This window comes from Colius striatus, chromosome 1, assembly GCF_028858725.1.
Source record: "Colius striatus isolate bColStr4 chromosome 1, bColStr4.1.hap1, whole genome shotgun sequence".
NCBI lineage: Eukaryota > Metazoa > Chordata > Aves > Coliiformes > Coliidae > Colius > Colius striatus.
Genome location: NC_084759.1, coordinates 76,118,232 through 76,138,725, shown reverse-complemented (window position 1 = coordinate 76,138,725; position 20,494 = coordinate 76,118,232). Strand labels below are relative to the sequence as shown.

The following is a 20,494-nucleotide window of genomic DNA, read 5'->3' as shown; positions in this document are numbered from 1 at the left end:
TTTCAGTGCTCAACACTAATTTTGAGCTAACCATAGAATGGTTTGGTTTGGAAGAGACTTTAAAGATCATTTAGTTCCAAGCCCCTGTCATGGTCAGTGACACTTTCCACTAGATCAAGTTGCTCCAAGTCCCATCTAATCTGACCTTCAACACTGCCAGGAATGGGGCATCCACAGCCTCTCAGGCCAATTTGTTCCAGTGCCTCACCACTCTCACAGAGAAGAACTTCTTCCTTACATAGAATCTAAATCTACCCTTTCAGTTTAAAGCCATCACTCCTTGTCCTATTACCACATACGTTTGTAAAAACTCACTCTCTAGCTTTCTTGTAGCCCTCTATAAAGTCTTCCCAGAGCCTTCTCCAGGATGAACAATCCCAATTGTCTCAGCCTATCTTCAAAGGAGAGGTGGTTGAGCCCTCTGATGTGATGCTCCTCTGAACTGACTCCAACAGGTCCATGTACTTCTCATATTGGGGTCCCCTGATTTGAATGCTGTGCTCCAAAAGGGTCTCATGAGAGCAGAGTAGAAGGGGAGAATCACCTCCCTGCACCTACTGGCCACATTGCTTTTGATGTAGCCCAGGACATAGCTGGCTTTCTGGGCTGTGAGTGCACATTGCCAGGACACGTTAAGCTTCTCATCAACCAACACCCCCAAGTCCTTCTTTTCATGGCTGCTCTGAATCTGTTCTTCACCTAGACTATATTTCTGCTTGGGATCCCCCTGACCCATATGTAGAACCTGGCACTTAGCCTTTTTGAACTTCATGAGGTTTTCACCACGATCTTTTTATGAATTTTATTTCGAAGGTAGACCATTAAGCTCATCATTCCCTAGTATGCTCTTAAAACAGTGGAACTGCATTTTAATAGGATGCTGGCAACAGGAATCGGGCAACAAAATCTCTAAATGTCATTAGTATGAGCTGCCAGAATCAGCCCCTCGCGGCCCAAAACAAAATGTCTTTTATCGGTATGCCTTTTTGCTAAGCTTTTGTTGTCCAGCTCAAGGCACTAACTGGATTAAACAAGAACAATAAAAACAGCAGAAAACAAAACCCCGCTGTACAAAAGGGATTATAAGGAGGAAGTGAAACATAAGGCACCCCTTTAAACTCCAGGTAAAACTCTGTTGTTCCCACCTGATCGAGACCAGGGATAACACTATCTAAGAAACTGTCTCCTCTATCTCGTAAGCTGTTTTGTAAGAAGCTTCTCCAATATATCCCTGATTTTCTGATTTTACCTTATGTTTCATCAATATTTCACTACTTCTTCCTTCTACATTTACTAGATGTCTATGCCAAAAAAAGCTTCTGCATTTTTGTATGCTGAAAGAGTGGTATCACAAACAGATACTTTCTACACTCACTCCTACAAAACGTGCTTGGTATTCATCTCCTCCTTTAGGAACTCACCAGATGCAATGATTTTTGGATATAACTGCAGTATTTATCATGAATCTTTAACAAAGGCTCTTTATCCCAAGATGTGAAAAAACAAATTGCAACTCAATGTGCTGGGAAAGACATTTTAACTTAGAGTCAACAAAACTGGATGTCAGATAACTACAAAAATTGAAGTAATGTCTTTTCAGAAGAGCAGAGCTAAAAAACTGTTTATACACAGGGACCTAAGCTTATGCTTAAAATGAATAGAGAACTAAAGACATTAAAGACTATATAGTCTTCCATCATTAAAACCAGACACTTAAAATGCACCCTGACAGGTTTGCTGAGTCCCAATTCCCACAGAAAAAGTGCACTTATGGGCCAACCTACCTTGAGGCCTTTTAAAACATTTTCCAAGCATCAGATCTGCTCTGCAAGGGTGGAAAGCCCATCCTAACACAAAGAATGATCACAAAGAACAGCATGATCCCAAGGCCAGTCTCAGATGAGTAAGCACTGGTGGAAACCATACAGCTTGATCTCAACATCTGGTGTGCTTGAAATACTGACCAATTTGACCAATACTGACCATGTTTGGAAAGGAGAGGCACTATAGAGCCTACATCTGCATAACACAGGATGAACAAATGCAGATTGCTTGCACACTGAAAGCAGTTCAGTTCTATTTCTCACAGGCTGACAGAAGAGATGGACAGAAGATGTCCTCATATATTTGCTCTCATGGAAAAATCAGCACAGTCCAAACCGATCATCAGACATTTCTTGTAGAGAAGAGCCCATGGCTACAACAATCCCCTGATTGTACCCAACACTTGCTGATAAACCAAAGGTAGGGGATTAAGGCTTCCAATCACAAAATCTAGGCCAGATATTTCAGTTTTATGCAGCAGTATGAGACTATACTGCTGTGAACAGAATAGCTCTCCTACAATTGAATCAAAAGGCAGTCTGAAAAAAGGAAAACAAGACAACCTTAAACCACACCACTAAAAAGTGAAAACTCCACATGCCAGCAAATTTAGATCTCCAGTATTTTCCATAAATACATTCAAAAAAGCTAGGCATAAAGCCAGAGACAGACAGAAATACCTTTTGATTGATTAAAGCATCATCCTATGTCTTCACTGAATTTCTGTGCATCTGTCTGCAGTATAACTTTGTATGTATGTAACATCAGAAATGTTTTGTAGCAGAGCTGCAAATACTCATCTTAATTATTAAGAGAACCTAAATTGAAGTCAAAATTAAAATGGCATTATTATGCTATTCTTTAAACCATGGCAAAGTTTTTCCATCCTATTTGTATCCTAAATAATATGCCTATCCAGGTTTTCATTCTGAAATGCTAAATAAATCCCATGAGAAAACATTTATTTGTATCTGTTTGCCGAGTTCCTATTTGCAGTTCCAGCTAATTAGTTCCCCTGTCATGAAAATATTCTGTGAAGTCCCAAGATGCTACAAAAGTACCTCAATCTCTTTCATTTTTATGTCTCACAATGTTCGATCCAGAATGTGTAAATTTATATGGGTACTGCTGGAAGAGTAAGAAACTTGAAATAATCTCTGCATTGTCATCAGGTCTTTAAGTTGTGTGCTTAATCCGTGTTACTATGGCGATATTTAATTGCGCAGCCACGCGGTTTGATTGGTTTATTTTAAATCAAAGCTTTTCTATGGAACAGCACAGGATCCTGGTGAATATTGGATAAATGGCTTTCAAAATATTGCAGCGAGTCATATTGTTGTCACTGACCAGGTTAATTTGAGTTCAGTTAAAATACTTCTTCACCTTAACCTTACACATACATGACAATATACATAATATGAGGATTTTTAGCATTATATTTGGGAGCTGAGTATTTGGAGTATAATTAAGTAGTATTTTACTGTAAAAAGGGCAATTAAAATCTAAATAAGAATTAAAATTCAGAAAGCTTTTGTTAGTAGCATTATCTTGTCTTTGTAAAACAAACTACTTTGCTGTTCTACAATAACAATCTAGACAATAATCTTTTACAGTAGGCTTATACTTGCTTTTCTTTATGGAAAACTAAATATATTAATATGACAGAATTAAAGTCAAATGGATAAATACAGTTTCTTAATTTCTAGCTTTCATGTTGTTCAGCATGAAGTTCCTTAGTGTATGAATGACTGTGGGAAAGGCACCATCAATATGGTATATTAGATAGCTTGTTTTAAATTCTGTACATATGCTATGATGAACTGGTGCACTTCAAGCAGCAGCAATGTACTGTAATGATATTCATCCCTTTTTTTTCTGCTCTATAACCTGTCTCTAGCACATTCTTTTCTTCATGCTGTAAATGAAAGCCTGAGGGAAATTTCACCTAGCCTTTGCCGTGAAAGGTCCCAGTTCCATCACTGAGTATCAAACAGCTTTATCTTCTTTCTTTTTTTTCCAACTTGTGGCCACTAAGGTCCCTATGTACAGCCTGCAACATCATTCCATCTTTTTAGTGTTTCAGGGGCTGCTTTACCCTCTTTCTTTTTAAAGACTCTTAAGTAGCCCAGTTCTAGTAGAGCGTCTGTCTTTGTATCATTGGAGATAATAGCATGTGACCCAAGATAAGGCTTCAGAGGTTCTTAGTAACCAGTGCCACTCTCCCAATCACCCGCATGGCTTTGCAGAACCAAAACTTGATGCTTTTAATCTTGATTCTGTAGGGACTTCACTCTGTTTTACAAGAGAGATGTTTGAAAAAGCAGATTCCAACTGAGGCTATCATTCTCACACAGACAATGTTTTTTACAGTCCTGGGAAGGGTAACTTGGTGTACTGAAGCAATGCTTCTACAGATGCATTTACATGCTGTAATATAGAGTTGAGATGCTCTTATGCCATATGAAACATCTATCCAGAAGCACATGAACTCAAAGAGTAATGAGGATTTCACCTTCTCACCTCCACACTTTGTGACAATGTGTTAGCATCCCCTGATTTTTTTTCTTTCTATACAGGTTCTTCTCCAGAAGTTTTATTCTACTTCCTAATCCACCTTCAAACACACACGACTAAAAGTTTCCAGGATGCCTTATTTCCCTGAATTTCATGGCACCCCTCTAGTTTATGTTTGGAGAAAAGACTGGAGACTAAATCAGAAATACCAATCAAAAATCTGTGCTGTAACAGAGGCCTGAAGTACATCATTCCCCGTACTGCACTTCAGGACAACTACATCCAGGCAATCCAAGGCTAATGACTGAGCAAAAACTTCTCTTCTGAGCAGCCCAACGAACACTACTGCCTTCTTGTGTAACTCTGTAGTGGTTTTGCCCAGGCCAGGTATTTTGGTAGTAGGGGGAACTACAGAGGTGGGTCCTTTAAACAAAGATCTACCATAAGCTTCCCCTGTAGCTGACGGGGCTAATGTCAGTCAATTTTAAGATGAACCCTGCAGAGGAGGAAGGTGCTTAGGCTCTGAATGAAAGACACCCCTGTGACCTATGTGGTGCAGCCCATGGTGAGGCAGCTGTGCCCCTGGTGCCCATGGAGGCCACCAGGAAGCAGAGATCCACCCGTAGTCCATGGAGGATCCCATGCCAGAGCAGGTGGGTGCCTGAAGGAGGTTGTGGCTCTGTGGGACGCTCACACTGGAGCAAGTTCCTGGCAGGACCTGGGAGCCTGTAGGGAGAGAGGAGCCCACGCCAGAGCAGGTTTGCTGTCAGGACTTGTGATCCTGTGAGGGACTCAGGCTGAAGCAGTCGGTACCTGAAGGACTGTTGTACTGGTGGATGACCCACACTGGGGCTGGATGTTAGGAGCTGCCCCCGTGGGAGGCCCCATGCTGGAGCATAAAGAACTGTGACCCATGGGAAGGACTCAGACTGGAGAAGTTCATGAGGGACTGTCTCCCACGGGGAGGGACCCCACAGTGTATCAGTGGGAAGTGTGAGGAGGTCTCCCCCTGAGAAAAAGCAGTGGCAAAGCCCATTTGTAATGAACTGACCGCAACCCCCATGCCCCATCCCCTGCACTGCTGGGTGGGAAGGAAGGAGAGTCCTGGGAAGAGTGAGGGGTGGGGGAGGTGTTTAAAGCTTCAGTTTTATTTCTCATCTCCCTGTTCTTTTTGTTCCTTTAATAAATCAAATCTTTTCTTCCCCAAGTTGAGTCTGTTTTGCCCATGATGCTAATTGCTGAGCAATCTCTCTGTCCTTAACTCACAAACCCTTTGTTATATTTCTTCCTCTATCCTGTCCCGTTTAGGATGGAGAGTGATATTATGACTTGGTGGACACCTGGCTAATCCACCACAAACTCCCTTCATCATTCCCGTGTAAGGAATCCTCTTGGTTCAGCAAACGATGGTCACATGTGTGCAGAGAGGATTTGGAAAGGTCGAGTCAGCAGGTGGAGGAGGAGCCACACTGCTGTGGCTAGCTCCTGAGTTACTGCACATGAACTGGCTGAGGTACACCTGCCCTAAAATGCAATGAGCTCTCAATTTTCTCATGCTCTAGTTAAAATAAAATAACCTCACAAACCAGAATCTCTTTGCTATTACTTCCTCCATTATAACAATGATTTATCCCAGCTGATATTAATATCATTTTGTCTGTCATATTTATGCCTGCCATATTTATGGCTAGAGCAACAGTACTCTGTGAAGGAAGGACAATTTTTAAATCATCCTCTCTTTCCAGGAGGTCAAGTTAATTCTGCAGTACCTTCTCTTTCACCATATGCACCAGTTGTCTCTAGGCAGACCACTAACACAAACAGGTTGTTATATAATTCTAATTTTTTCTTCTTCGTTCTAAGTATTCAGGTTTGCTTTAAACAGTTACTCATGTTTGTATATCCCTACTTCTGCTTCTCATCTCTTCTAGCCCCACTCCCACTTCTACCATGCAATCTTGTCCTTGAGCAGGTCAAACCCTTAGCAACCAAAAGAAAATTTGTATGCAGTCTTAAAGGAGCACAGTAGCACCCTTTCTCTAACAGCACACTATTCATATCAACAGTCCCTATTAGTGACAAGGGAACGTAAAAAAAAAGAGAGAAAAAAACAAGAATTGCCATACCAATCAGACCTGTTGTCCGCCTCGTCCAGTATCCTTTCTCTGACAGCACTCAGTACCCGCTTCAGAGGAAGGTGCAAGAAACCTTGTAATTATAGAATAACCTGATTAATACAGGAAGTTTCGTCCTAGCCCTAGGCAGTCAGCAGCTGACTCACCCGCCTGTCTGAAACATAAGATTTTATATCTGCTCTATTTTTTTTTAATCCTATTTAATTTAATAGTGGAAGTCTTATTAGAAATGTATATTGCAAATGTACGTTTGAATCCTATGAAGCCTTTTAGGCTTTACTATAACCTGTAGCCGAGAGTTATATTTGCTAATTATATAGGTTGTACTATTTTTATCGTTGTTAAACTGCCTGCCACTCAATCTCATTGGATGTCCCCTTTAGGGACGTGGGAATAAGTGGGCCACAGAGTGTGATTCCACTGCCTGCTCCTCATCTCCTCACCTGGGAGTGGAGATGCCTGAAGAGGCACACTGCAGTCAGATTTTGGCTTAAGGCATTATCCTGGCATACAGCCTGCCTCCATTCGCATTCCTAATCCAAACTGGAAGGAAATTAATCCTCTTGTAGACACCCTGCTTAAGCACATGTGTTCTGATGCCAGCTGAATGATGGTGCAGCAGCAGCAGCAGCAACAGCAGTAGCATTGCTTGTATTTTTGCAGTTGCCACATAAATGCTCCAGTGAACCTAGTCAACACTGTTTTTGTACTTAGAAATGAAGGAATGTAATGTATTCACTAAAGCGCTATATCACATCATATCTACAGGGCAGAAGGTGGTTCCTGTGGCTTCAAACTGTCATTATAGTCTTACGTTCTAAGGTAGTCTTAAGGTACAAATAAAAGCAGCCTTTTCAAAACTCAGGAAGATGAAAAACTCTGTAACAATAATCAAGGCTTTCACTGTATTTTATATCCTTTGATTGTTCTCAGAACCTCCCAACAGAGTAAACTCAAGAGAAATACTCTGAGAAAGGATGAAACTACCAATAGGCAACATCCAGCCTGCAGAACATATGGACCAGAAGCTTTGGGGTAGGGCTAGACATACCAATACAAAAAAAAAGGAAAATATCTCATTTTGGGCTTATTTTGAGTAAACTGTGAGCCTCACTTTTGCATCTGGTGTAAATTAGTAGCCCTTAATAAGCAGGATGTTTGATTGGTATGCCATTAATATCATCAGTGATTGTGTTCCATCACTCCACATGGCTGACCAGCTGTGAGAGCTGAGTGTACAAGGAGGAGCACTCAGGCCAGACAGTATGCACCTTAACACGCTGAGAGGCACTCCACCTTTCAGACATATGAATAAGTTTCCTCTTCCAAGCAGAGCAAGTGCTGCAAGAGTAAAATGAAGACCACTAAAGAAAATTTAAGTATTTAAGAACAGAAGGATATCATGGCTTTGCCATATTGTAAAGAAATATTGTAATGCATCTGCTTTGAGAATTTGGATGTTGTGAGCTGTACTAGCTACCAAAGAGCAGAACACATTACCACTGTTTTATGTGTGGGACAAAATCTGACATTAAAAAATTAAGTTTTTTTCAGGAATAGCATAGTTACAAAGCCAAGTAGGGACAAAAAAAATGTAATGACTTCACAAGGCAATGCTCATGGAGATTAGATTATATTATATACGGGATAACATATCTTAGAGGAAAAAAGAATTAAGTTTTTCAGGTACACCTAGAAGAAATCTGGAAGAATTTAGTGCTATCAAATACAAAAGCATCAGTGAAAAACAACAGCAGGTGCTCAAGATATGAAAATATGATGTGGCATATTTCAACTGGCATAGCAACCATGTCATACTAATGTAACAAGATTTGGAAAGACTTCCAATGAGCAGGTCTCTCTCAGCTCTGCTATGCGGTCTGGGGACTGACCTGTGGTTTTAAGCCAAGCAGTAATGCTGTAGGGCTTTGATCTCTGCATGTGCTGCTTTTTATTTCATGCCTGGGGTCCCAGCTGTTTGCTGTTTGTTCCAGATTGGAGCATAGAATCAAGTTAATATACACAAAGTACAGATGGTCAGGGTCCTTGGAGTAAAATAGGGAGCAAACCAAACTGGTAATGCAGATAAGAAAGATCCTGTCATCATCTCTGAGGCAATAACAGGAGTTAAAGTAAACATGATCAATAATATCTCTTGCAAATAAGGATATGACAACAGGGTGACTTAACAGACTCCTCTAAAATGTATGAGTGTAATAACTAATTACACCTTACCGGGACCACTGTGCTTTGAGTCCACATAGGAAGGGCTACACTTCCTTTCAGTTAAGCTGATTTTAGACTCTGGTCTTTATTTGAATGATAGAAGCCAGATCCACAAAAATCATAGAATCATAGAATCATAGAATGGTAAGGCTGGAAGGGACCTTTAGAGATCATCTAGTACAACTCCCTCTGCAGAAGCAAGTCCATCTAGATCAGGTCACACAGGAATGTGTCCAGGCAGGTCTTGAAGACCTCCAAGGAAGGAGACTCCACACCCTCCCTGGGCAGCCTATGCCAGGGCTCCCTTGCCCTCACAGTGAAATAGTTTTTTCTTATGTTTAAATGGAACATTTTGTGTTCCAGCTTCATCCCATTACCCCTTGTCCTGTCACCAAATACAACAGAAAAAAGGTATGTCCCAACCTCCAGACATCTACCATTTATATACTTGTAAATACCAGGAATTACCTTAGGAATTAAATAGAAATCAAAGGGGTACAGCTTTCCATGGCAGCAAATCTTACTTCACCTTGCACCTTAGAGTGCAGTTATAGAGCAATTTAAGGCAACACAAGTCTGTGGCAACCTTGTTCCACATCAGTCAGTTTTCTCAATGAGTAGTACTTCTCATCGCCTGGTATTAGCCACAGTCCAAGGAGAAGGCGGGACCAGCTGACCTTTAGAGGTTTCTTCCATCCTGAACTACTCTGCAACTCTGTCAGACCACAGAGAGGGCTGGCTCAGGGAGCTAAACTGACATAAAATTCAGGCTTTCTCTGCAGGATTCTTTCTTTTTTTATTAGTTTTTGCCAGTTTATTTTCCTCTATCAACTGCCATCCAGATCTGACAAGTAGCAAGGCTGACACAAGGGAAAGGGCAAAAATGTACAGGTCTGAAAATCAGTAAGATCGTAGCAGTGACAACTTAGACAAGCCAAAATTGCCATAAGGCTAAACTCTCTGGGTACAAAATCAGACAAAATTCTCCTTCTTCCCATGCTGTCTCCCTGAAACCCTATATCCACAGAAAATACATTTTTTATAAGTGTCATGTTTGTATTCAAATTAGCATTAGAGAAAGTTCTCATAATCATGTATAATAAATGCAAAGAAAAAGCCTTTAAAATAATTAAATATACACTGGAAACGATTTTATATTAAAGGTTAAAGATTAATACAGCTTGTGAAGTACAGAACATGCTGGAAGACTAGTAGATGACTGCCATCGTACCATATCGAAATGTATTACTTATAAGGCCATTTCAAGTAAAAGTGGTAACTTAAAAGGAGACGGGTGAAGTTCTGAAACTTTAATTTACCATGGCCTAAAATTAAGAAAAGGTATTTTAGAGATTTGCAAAATGACCCTGCTTGTGTCATCTGTACAGAAGAGATAATGAATTGATAGCAACATCTCAAAATATTTTGATAAAAGGCTCTTCTTGTGCTTTTATAAAATGCTGCCTGGCAATGGAAGCTGGCCCTGATTAGCTCAGGCCATAAGGGCTTTCAGAGATTTGAAAGAAAATTAAATTTGCTTCAGCATATATATTAAACATCTCTTCCTATTCATGCCTCAAAACACTTACAGCGACACTACATAATTACTTTTCATTTCATCAAAAGATTCTCCTGGATTCTCTATTCCTCCTACAATTTCAAAATTACAATATGCCTGCTTCCAGTTGAATGGATATGTACATATGGCAGTAGTAAATTATTTAACTAAAAAGCAGTTAATGTTGCTATGAATTATGTTATTTGCTTGTTCAGAACTCATGTGCACATTTCATTGTGATAATACCTGGTTTATACATCTTTAATCAAAACCAAGTGAAGGATTTTAATTGCTATTTCCCTTTCAGTGTGATGCAATTTGTTAATCTGTATGGCTATAAAAAAGCCTTTGAGAAAATATGAAATGCTGTCTTGTGGATGTCTCTCATGCCTTTATTGACACAACTGTCAACAACCACCTCACTATTTCATTCCTAAAATCCAGAGGTGGAAAATGAAGGAAAGAAATTAAATCCTGCTTTCATTTATGTAGTGTCAAGTAGTATTTGCAAAATGCCCCTGTCATGATGTAGTAGCTGCCTGGGCTGAAGTTCACTATTAACAGCGGACAGCTGGTGATTCAGTACAGTAGTATACAGTTCCAAATGGTTTCCTGATGTTCAGTTTCTGAAGGTAGAGGCTTTTAATGAACTTCAGAGGACTGTCATTTCATGTAAGATGCATTACTAATCTGCAGACATGGCTTGTGCATGTGTTACAGCCAATGCTATTGCTTTAAAACATTTGACACAAGACTACGTACTATAACTCACACAACATGTACGTATGTAGCATTGTTTAACTTGCACCCAAGATGGCTCAGAGGTATCAGAGGGTAAGGAAGTCTAGTACAAAATATCAAAGGCTTCTGCAGGTCAGCTTTCTCAGAGGCCACATTCTCATCACCCTTTAAAGCAGCCCGTTTGGTTTTTTTTTTACCCATGTAGTCTGCTATCCACATGCAGGGACTCTAAAGAGATTGGAGAGCAAGTACTTCACAGAGCATGGAAAAATCTCCAAATCAACAAAACAACAACAAGCTTAACACTACTCAAGGCATAATTTGGCACTGCTTGTTACAGATTTTTGTTCCTAGATGCAGGTTTCTGCATTTAAGAGAGGGATATGGCACTTTAAGGTACTAAAAGGCAATCAAAAAAATAAACAAAATAATCATTAGCTCCTGAGAGTTAGAAAACATTCCCAAATTGCAAAATTAACGAGTACTAATGCACTGCATTTTGTAAGCTGCAGCTGTTTATAGCTATACAACAAGTGCAGCATCCCATTATGTGACCAGTGTGAAAAAAAAAGGAGGAATCAAATGTGGTGCTTGCCCTCAGAAGCAGGACATTATTTTTGCAAATGAATCTCAGTCAGGCAGAGGAGAACCTGACAGTCTGCAGAAAAAGCTAACACCCAAGGTGTGCAGGTCCCTTCACTAACTAGAGCAACAGAAGCAGCAAAGTCACATCTGCACAGTACTTTGGAAGATCACCTATACGTCTTGACAAGCCTGCTTAGTCCAGGCAGAAAAACCTATGCTAATATAGTTACGTTGCACCTGGCATTCAGCTTCACATTGTCCAGTGCTGTACCAGGTGTCTTACAGACATGGAAAGCATGACAAATACTTGTTCAAGGAAGAAAACAACTATTCAAAGACAGCTTTTGAACCCTTCTTTGGACAGCTCTGAAATCTCTCCAAATCTTGAAAGGCCTGCAGGACACCATGCTGCTACAAATCTTCTTTTGTCTCCAAAAGCAAATGCCTCCTAGGAAACCAAGGCACACACCCTGGGCAAAGTGAAGAAGAAGAGAAAGCAGAATAATGGGAATCCTTGTTCTTAAGTTGTACAATTCTGGTTTTGCAGATGAAGGATCTTGAGTGAATTCAGGGCTTTTGATGGCCAACTTAAAATCAGTCTGATCCTTCTACTCTATGTTAAAAAAAAGAATTGTAATTCCCATTCAGGACTTTTTAAAGCACCTGCAAGTTTCTACAGAGAGTGGTAAACAGAAAAATGAAATAATAATTAAAAAACCTGCAATGCTTCACATGAGCAGAATCAAAATGCAAGTCTTAAAAAGTAGATGTAAGCTTAATTCTGGAAAAAACAGGCAATGGTTCTGCTAACTCACCACCATCACCATCTTTAGTGAAGAAGTTCCAAAGCCATGTAAGAGTACATTTGCTAGAACAGTAACTGTATTTTATCCAAGCCACTTAAGTGACTATAAAGACTAATTATGTTGAGTTTTCATTGAGAAAAGAAAAGCTTTTTTTTTATGATCACATCATCAGCATTGAAATTTATTTTGCAAACCTTTAAATTCAGAGCTAAAGGACTATGGGAAATCAAAGAATTAGAATATTTACTCTACAAGATCAAAATATAGACTTTCTCATAGCAGTATTAGGAAGATATTAGACAAACTAAAAGTGTTTGCATGTCAGAGATGGAGAATAACTGCTACAGTCAGAGTTGACCTTTTACCTTATTCTTTAAACATGGCTTTTTTCTTTTTTGGTTAATAACATTTGTTGTAATTTCTTGATGAATTAGAGGTCTTTAAATTATCAGCATTTTCTTCAACAAGTGAAATAACCAAGTAATAAAACAAGAAACAGTAAAGTACAGTCAAAGCTATTTCTGTGCAATAAATTAAAACACTTGAATATTAACTGTGTTAGGATTCCAAGGCGATACAGTCAAGAGCAGGGCTACAGTGCTCTGCTAGCTACAGACTGCACAGTTCACGCTGCCCACTTACTTGATGAAGTAGTCTCTTCCATCTCTGTTTGCCGTCATCTCCCATCCATAAGGTGTCCCCTGGTTCAAGCTCCAGGTCCCTGAAGGGTGAGCCCAGCCTGAAGATTTGTTCCTGTGGCTGTAAGTTTGGGAGAGGTTAGGGGGAAGGGAGAAAAAAATAAACAAACAGTTACTTATCTGTTGTATTTATTCTTCCAATTTACTTATTTCACATCATTCACTTGGCATCCAGACACTTTCACAGTTGTGAAATATACAGCCAAAACCTAAGCAAGGGAAAACAAGTTAACAGGTCTACCTATATTTGTAATATCCTTCCAGTCAGTGGAAAGATAACACCATCATTTCTAACAATCTTTGAATTCAAGCCTTTAGCCAGTGAATCTGTCATACTCCATCAGTCCCACATCCACAATACTTTCAATAGTTTTTAGTATAAGAGATGAGAAGCACTTTCATTCCTTGCCATCCTTTGCTCAAATGTCAGCTCTCACTACAGTTTCAGAACAAAACAACCCACCACATGGCTGTAGATCACACACATGGGACATGACCTTGCACAAGAAGGAACATCAACACCCATTCTCACTGCTAGCAAACCATTTTTTTGTTTCATGTGGTGGAATGAAAGGAAGGCTGTTAAGGCTTCTGCATATGGATGCTAAATTGATTCAATGCACAGATGTTGCTGCACTTGATTGTTATCCATTAAGCTCTTCCTCCAAATAACTTAAAAGGCTGCAGTATCTCTGTGTACCACTCCCCCAGCACTCTCTGCTGCTACTTCCACTCCCAAACAAGGGCCAAGTCATACTATCTTAAATAAAGGAATAGCTTACACAGCTCACCTAACAAGGGAGACTGAGCAGCACTCCCAGGTGACAGTATTTCCCCATCAGATCTGAAACATTTTGTGAGATGCCCTCTATGGACTCCATGCACCAAAAAGATACAGCTAGAGAGGATCCCCCACAGCTTCCCATAGGAAACCCCAACTTTTGCACTTTTACCATTCCCTTGAAGGAATTAAGCTAGGTGTTACCACACATTTCCACTTTCTGCTGTGGAACTTAAAGGTACAGAAGGCAACAAATAGCTCTTTCTGCAAAATTAATCAAGCCATTAATATCTATGTAAAATCTGAAAAAGAGTAAGAAAAGGAGGCAGGGCAATCAAAGATGCTAAAAATAGTCTCAGAGTGTATCACGGCCAGGCAAATATGAATCAGCACATAACACTGAGTACAATCTGAAATTTAGACATGCAAATCAAAACGACACAAAATAAAAGCATGTTCTGAGTTAGTTGCCTTCGCCTTCTCTGCCTTTTCTCTACCCATCAAACATATTGCAAGATCTTGACCGGCTTGAGAGTAGCAGAGAGGAACCTCATGACGTTCAACAAGGACAAGAGCAGAGTCCTGCATCTGGGGAGGAACAACCCCAACGGGCTGGAGATTGACCTGCTGGAGAGCAGCTCTGCAGAGAGAGACCTGGGAGTCCTCGTTGACAACAAACTAACCATCAGCCAGCAATGTGCCCTTGTGGTATCCCATCCCTCCTTCTCTGGAGGCCTTCAAAACCCACCTGGATGCATTCCTTTGTGAACTGATGTAGGTGGACCTGCTTCTGCAGGGGGGTTGGACTAGATTATCTCTAAAGGTCCCTTCCAACCCCTACCATTCTAAGATTCTATGGTACTACAGCTTAAGTTTTACTTGCTGGATTTATTAAAGTCCAAATGCTGGCACAGAACTTAGTCTTTCTTGCCTTAGAGAGGTAAGAACTTATTTTCTTCAGAGAAGCAAAGTGCAATGTAACCTGATGAACGCTTTCCTGAAGGAACAAAATTAGTCTCCATGGACAACTCAACAATTCATTACAAATTGCTAAACTCAACAAAGTTGTACATAGTTAATCTTTCCCAAAGGGAGAATGCATCATTAAAAACGAACTAGCTGTTTCCCCCTCCCCCTTTATTTCAAGGATTAATCACAACTGAGAAAAGATATGGTGCTTCAAAACATAATTTACATGTAAAGTGGAGCATTACAATGGAGTGCTAGATATCATCTAATTTACCAATTACATTAAGTCCTCTATCTTCAAGAAGTAGAAAAACATTTTTGTCAGCATATTCATACACAGGTATTTGCCATAAGGCAGAGTTTAAGTCTAATATTTGAACATGCTAGAAATCTTAAAAAAATTACAGTTACTCATGGCTAATGAAACACACAAATGTTAGACATGCTCCATTACCACAGACAAAAGCAATTAACCCATTCCCGACCAAAGGAATGAATTAAAAAACAGGCATCTGAGGAAAGAAAACAAATACTTGCAATACTCTCTCATGCAGTTTCACGTAAACTTGAGCTGTTCCTCCATATGCTTGACAGTAGGAGAAAGAGTGCTCCCTTCTAACAATCTAACAATGACAGCTTAACTACATCTACAGCCTTCAAACTACACTTTAGAGTATTTGAGATCCTAAACACTGCAGTTAACTAAATAAAGTAGAAAGTAACCTATTTTATCTGGACTATAAAAGGATACCCATGCATTTAACACTTTTCACTTTAATTAAATGTGTTTTGCAAACTCTCTGCTATAGTTTCTCCAGCTGTGAAATGGGTACAGCCAACATTTAAATTCCTATGTAAAGAACATCAAACTTCTATTGTCAGATAATCTGTAGGAACATAGGACAGTAACGATGACCAATTCTATTCCTCTCTGCACCCAAACTAAATGCTCATTTTTGTGTGTTTTTAGTGGATTTTAAGGTAAATTTAATTTCCCTGAAAGCTTTCTTTGAGCCCTTAAACATTAATGGTGTCAGAACTTACCATATACAATGGGTAATAACTGTCCTACTTAACTATAGATATGTGTAATTCTGATATAGCCCTCCAGACTTTCTTATAATCAGTGGGAGAGACATTAGCACTTGAGACATATTATACACCTACATATGATGTGTGCCAATTTGACGAGTTGGCTCCACAGGAAAAAAAAAATACTGAATGTTTCCTATAGTCATTGTAAAATTAAATAATATACACTAACATCATAACAACAAAACAAAGTTTTTACACTTAAAGGTAATTAGTGCCGGCAATTCCCAGCTTCCTTTACAGCCTGAAAAAAAAATGAGCAGATCAACTGCATTATTTCATTCTATACACCTCCATCAATTTGTTGAATACTATTTTGTTTGACTGCAAGGACAATGGCCACTACAAAGGGCAAAAGATGGCAAAGATGAGATATACACCAGAAGGAATATCAAAGTCTAGAGAGGAAGCCATAAGGATATTGGGCATTTAACCTGGGCAAAGCACAAAGCCGTCTTGGCAGGCTTTAAGTCAAGTGAACGTCTCAGTAGTGAGGAAGATCATCAAGACATGGGAGATCCCACTCTAAATCCTGCCTCCCTGTAGGTGATCTTGGACAAATCCCTCAGCTCACTGATCACCATTTGTCATTTCCTTCTCTCACAGAGGAGGAGAAACACACTAAGACTGCCTAGGTTTCTGGAAGAATTTGCACACTTCCCAAACATGCTTTCTACCTCAGCAAGCCTGCCTGCAGATGAAGCACTACTTGCTGACTATCACTGGCCCTGCTTGCTCACGGCAATCAGACCTGGTGCTGGAATGCCTGTCGCAGCACAGCTTGTAGGTGTCAAATTTCATCATGAAAGCCTAGGCCAGCATCACACCAGCAGAGCTCTGTGTTAGCTACAATATCCCATCAATCTGTTTTTTACATTCTTGCTGCGATTGCATAAAACCTGATCCCTCTGAACTGCTTCACATGGAACAATCAGTTCATTAAATCACTAAAGCAGTAAGGAACCAATGTGCCCTATGGAGGGACCTTCTGATTGATAACACAATAGCTGCACCACAGTGAGTGTCTCCAGGTCAGCCTTTTATCTGCCCTGTGCTCAAGGCATGACTGAAACGTGGGTTCATGCGTAGTCTCCTGTACTCTATCAGCAGTGTGCCACTTCCACAATATGCAGAACATGCTCAGCATAAACTATGGCACAAACAAGAAGTGAAAGTCTGTAATAGTATTCACACCTCTTTTTTAAAGATCAAAGCTAGAACAGTTTGAATTTTTAACCCATACTATTAGAGTCTAACGTCCAGAGCAGTTTAGCTAGTATTAATGCTGAAAGCAGAAAACAACACTGTTCACCTTTATAAAACATTTACATTTTTGGGAACATTAAATTAAAAAAATAAAATAGGATCTGTACTCAGATGCTTATCATGCACTGACTACAGACTCAGTACCATTGCCCAAAACTTATTTTAACTAGAAAGTAGAGAATCCTCTCAATAGCTCTTAGCTATAGAATTCTTGTCAAACTTTTTAATCACATCACAACTACAGCCCAAGCCTGTAAATTCTGTTACAAATGCCACACTTCCCTGAACCAGTGAAATGAAGCTCTAAGGCTGTAATTTTAAAAGAGCATAACAATCATGAAATTACAGATTCATTATTATCATTATGGTTGGAAAAGAACTTTAAGATCATTGAGTCCAACCACTAACCTCACACTGCCAGGCCCATTGCTAAACTAAACCATGTCCCTCAGCAACTCATCTATGCATTTTTTTAATATCTCTAGGGATGGTGACTCAAACACCTCCCTGGGCAGCCTGTTCCAGTGTCTGACAATCCTCTCAGTGAAAAAAGTTCTTCCTAATGTCCAATCTAAAGCTTCCCGAGAGCACTTGAGCCCATTTCCAATCATTCATTACTATAGAGAAGAGATCGACTCCCTCCTCACAACAACTCCCCTTCAGGTAGTTGTAGAGAGTGATCATGTCTCCTCTCAGCATCCTCTTCTCTAGGCTAAACATCCCCAGCTCCCTCAGCTGCTTCTTATCAGACTTGTTCTCCAGATCCTTCACCAGCTTCATTGCCTGTCTCTGGATATGCTCCAGCACGTAAAGTGTCCTTCTTGTAGTGAGGGGCCCAGAACTGAACGCAGTATTTGAGGTGTGGCCTCACTAGTGCTAAGTTCAGAGGGACAATCACCTCCTTGGTTCTGCTGATCCCACTATTTCTGATAAAAGCCAGGATGCCATTGGCTTTCTTGGCCCCTCATGCTACCAGCTCATGTTCAGCCGGCTATTAACACCTCCAGGTCTTCTGCCAGATAACTTTCCAGCCACTCTGCCCCAAGCCTGTATCGTTGCATGGCATTGCTGTGGCCAATACATGCTCCCTGTACAAAGCTTTCCATAGCCTTGATTATTATCACTATCTTTCTCTGTTTTGTGTCTCTGTTGAGACAGGAATTTCACCTCACTCTCAGGTTATGTTTACACTGATGGGCTGCCTCTCTGGTAGGAATCTAGAAAGTGTCTCAGGATGTAACTGAAGACCATCTCTGGTGTCCAGGGTCTTAGTGAAGAGCTAGAGAATTACCTCTAGAGTAGATGTGAATTTGCAAGCTTTCTACTCATACTATCTCTCCACTAAGTATAAGTTGGAGCTTGAACATGTCACTGCGTGTAGACACCAAAAATTGAACTTCAAGCATATGAACCTGGAGATGGATTTTATATCAGCCTCAGAAGAACCTTTTTGCAATAAATAGTGAGCTCTTATCCTTAAATTGCTGTATAATGTAATAAAACTGAAAAAATTTAACATCTTATTCCCCATTATATGGCCCTTTCTCAAACATCTAAGAGCACTCAGTCAAGTGCAAATCCCTTCCAAGCTCACGGCACCATTATTTTTAAGTGAGAAGTTTTATGTTATATTTATCAAATGAGTTTATTTAATATCAAGAGCTTTAGAATTTTGGGGTAGATACCATCTACCGATTTATTACCATTTGCCTGAACAATCCAATCTGTAAGATCACTTACTATCTTTTCAAGTTGGCATATATCTTCGAAAAATTCCACATTAAAGCTCCCTTTGGAACCTCCCCCCAACACATACCTGCAAAAAATACTTACCTTTCTTAATCCTGTGGACTTATTTTATACAAGACTTTTAGTTAATGAGTATCTATAGGCTGACAAATTTTAGCAAATGCTGAAGTTATCCACAGGGTTTCTGATAGAAATCTTCATAATTCTGTAAAACTGCTCCACAATTACATGTGGAGCTATGTAGAATAAACAATTTGAAATAGTAATATTCTATGCATGCCTCCTCTTTAGTTATTCGTAACCTTTTAAGCATTTACTTTGGATTTGCTCTGCTGGATTGAAATAGTAGAAGGATTAAATTCTAATTTTAGTTTAAAGAATCTCTTGAACAACACAGTTGTAACTGCAGTGGATGACTAAAGTTACAGAACTTGTACTGTGAGTGTAGAGAGAAGGTAGCACCAAAGGCACAGTATTTTGTACTATTAGTTTTTTAAAGTAAAAACATCATATCTAAACTGTCTGTATTGCATGTCTATCTGGGAGTAAGAGACTTGCTTGTGACACAAGGCAAAGTTCAGTAACAGTCTCTCTATGATATTTAATCTTCTACTGCCTCAGGAATAGAAACTTGCTTTCTTAATCCACTTCTCACCCACTCCTGACCCAAAGGCTACCATACTAAGTTTACTTCCATTCTACCATTTCAAATGGAAAACATGAGAAAATGAAAGTTTTCAAGACTTTGTATCTATACTATCAAGATCAATCATCATACTCTGCTATTGAAACTCTCCTAAGGGGCACTGTACAATAAATAAGGTAGATGTGATTGATCCATGATCGAGGACATTGACAGGCTTGTTATCTCTGCACAGATGAGTCCTATAAACCCATACAGAAATAGTCTTATCTAGAAGCAGACCCTGTAGTGGTTTTGCCTGGGCCAGGTTTTTTGGTTGTGGCGTGCTATAGGAGTGACTTCTTTAAACAAAGATCCTGACATCCACTATTTAGATACTTATAAATATTAATGAGATTCTCCCTCAGTCTCCTCTTCTCTAGACTAAACAGTCCCAGTTGCTGTAGCCTTTACTCATAAGTAAGATGCTTCAGTCCCCTGAACATCTCGATGGCCCTGCACTGGACTCTCTCCAGATGTTCTCTGTCCCTCTTGAGATGAGGAGCCCAGAACTGGACTCAGGACTCCAGATGAGGCCTCATCAGGACAGAGTAGAGGGGGCAGAGAACCTCCATTGACCTGCTGGCCACACTCTTGATGCATCCCAGGATGCCATTGGCCACGAGGGCACACTGCTGGCTCATATTTAGTTCATTGTCAACCAGGACTCGCAGGTCTTCTCTGTAGAGTTGCTCTGCAGCAGGTCAACCCCCAGCCCGTACTGGTACCTTTCAGGCTTGTCCTGAATTTTCTATCCTCGGTATTGAGTGGTGGCTCCCCAAAGGGCTGCTGTTGTCCACTATTGTCCAGAACTAAAAATATTCAAGGTACAAAAGTACAGGTAGTAAGTTGGGACAAACAATGAACC

General features: G+C 40.0%; 1 protein-coding gene across 1 annotated transcript in view; it reads right to left on the bottom strand.

Annotated features, from left to right (window-relative positions):
* Positions 1 to 20,494, bottom strand: part of FRMPD4 (FERM and PDZ domain containing 4) — a 303,831-nt gene that overhangs the window by 105,686 nt on the left and 177,651 nt on the right. Inside the window, exon 2 of the mRNA XM_061988547.1 lies at positions 13,032 to 13,148. Coding sequence (XP_061844531.1) covers positions 13,032 to 13,148 — 117 coding nt within the window. The remainder of the gene's footprint in view (positions 1 to 13,031; positions 13,149 to 20,494) is intronic.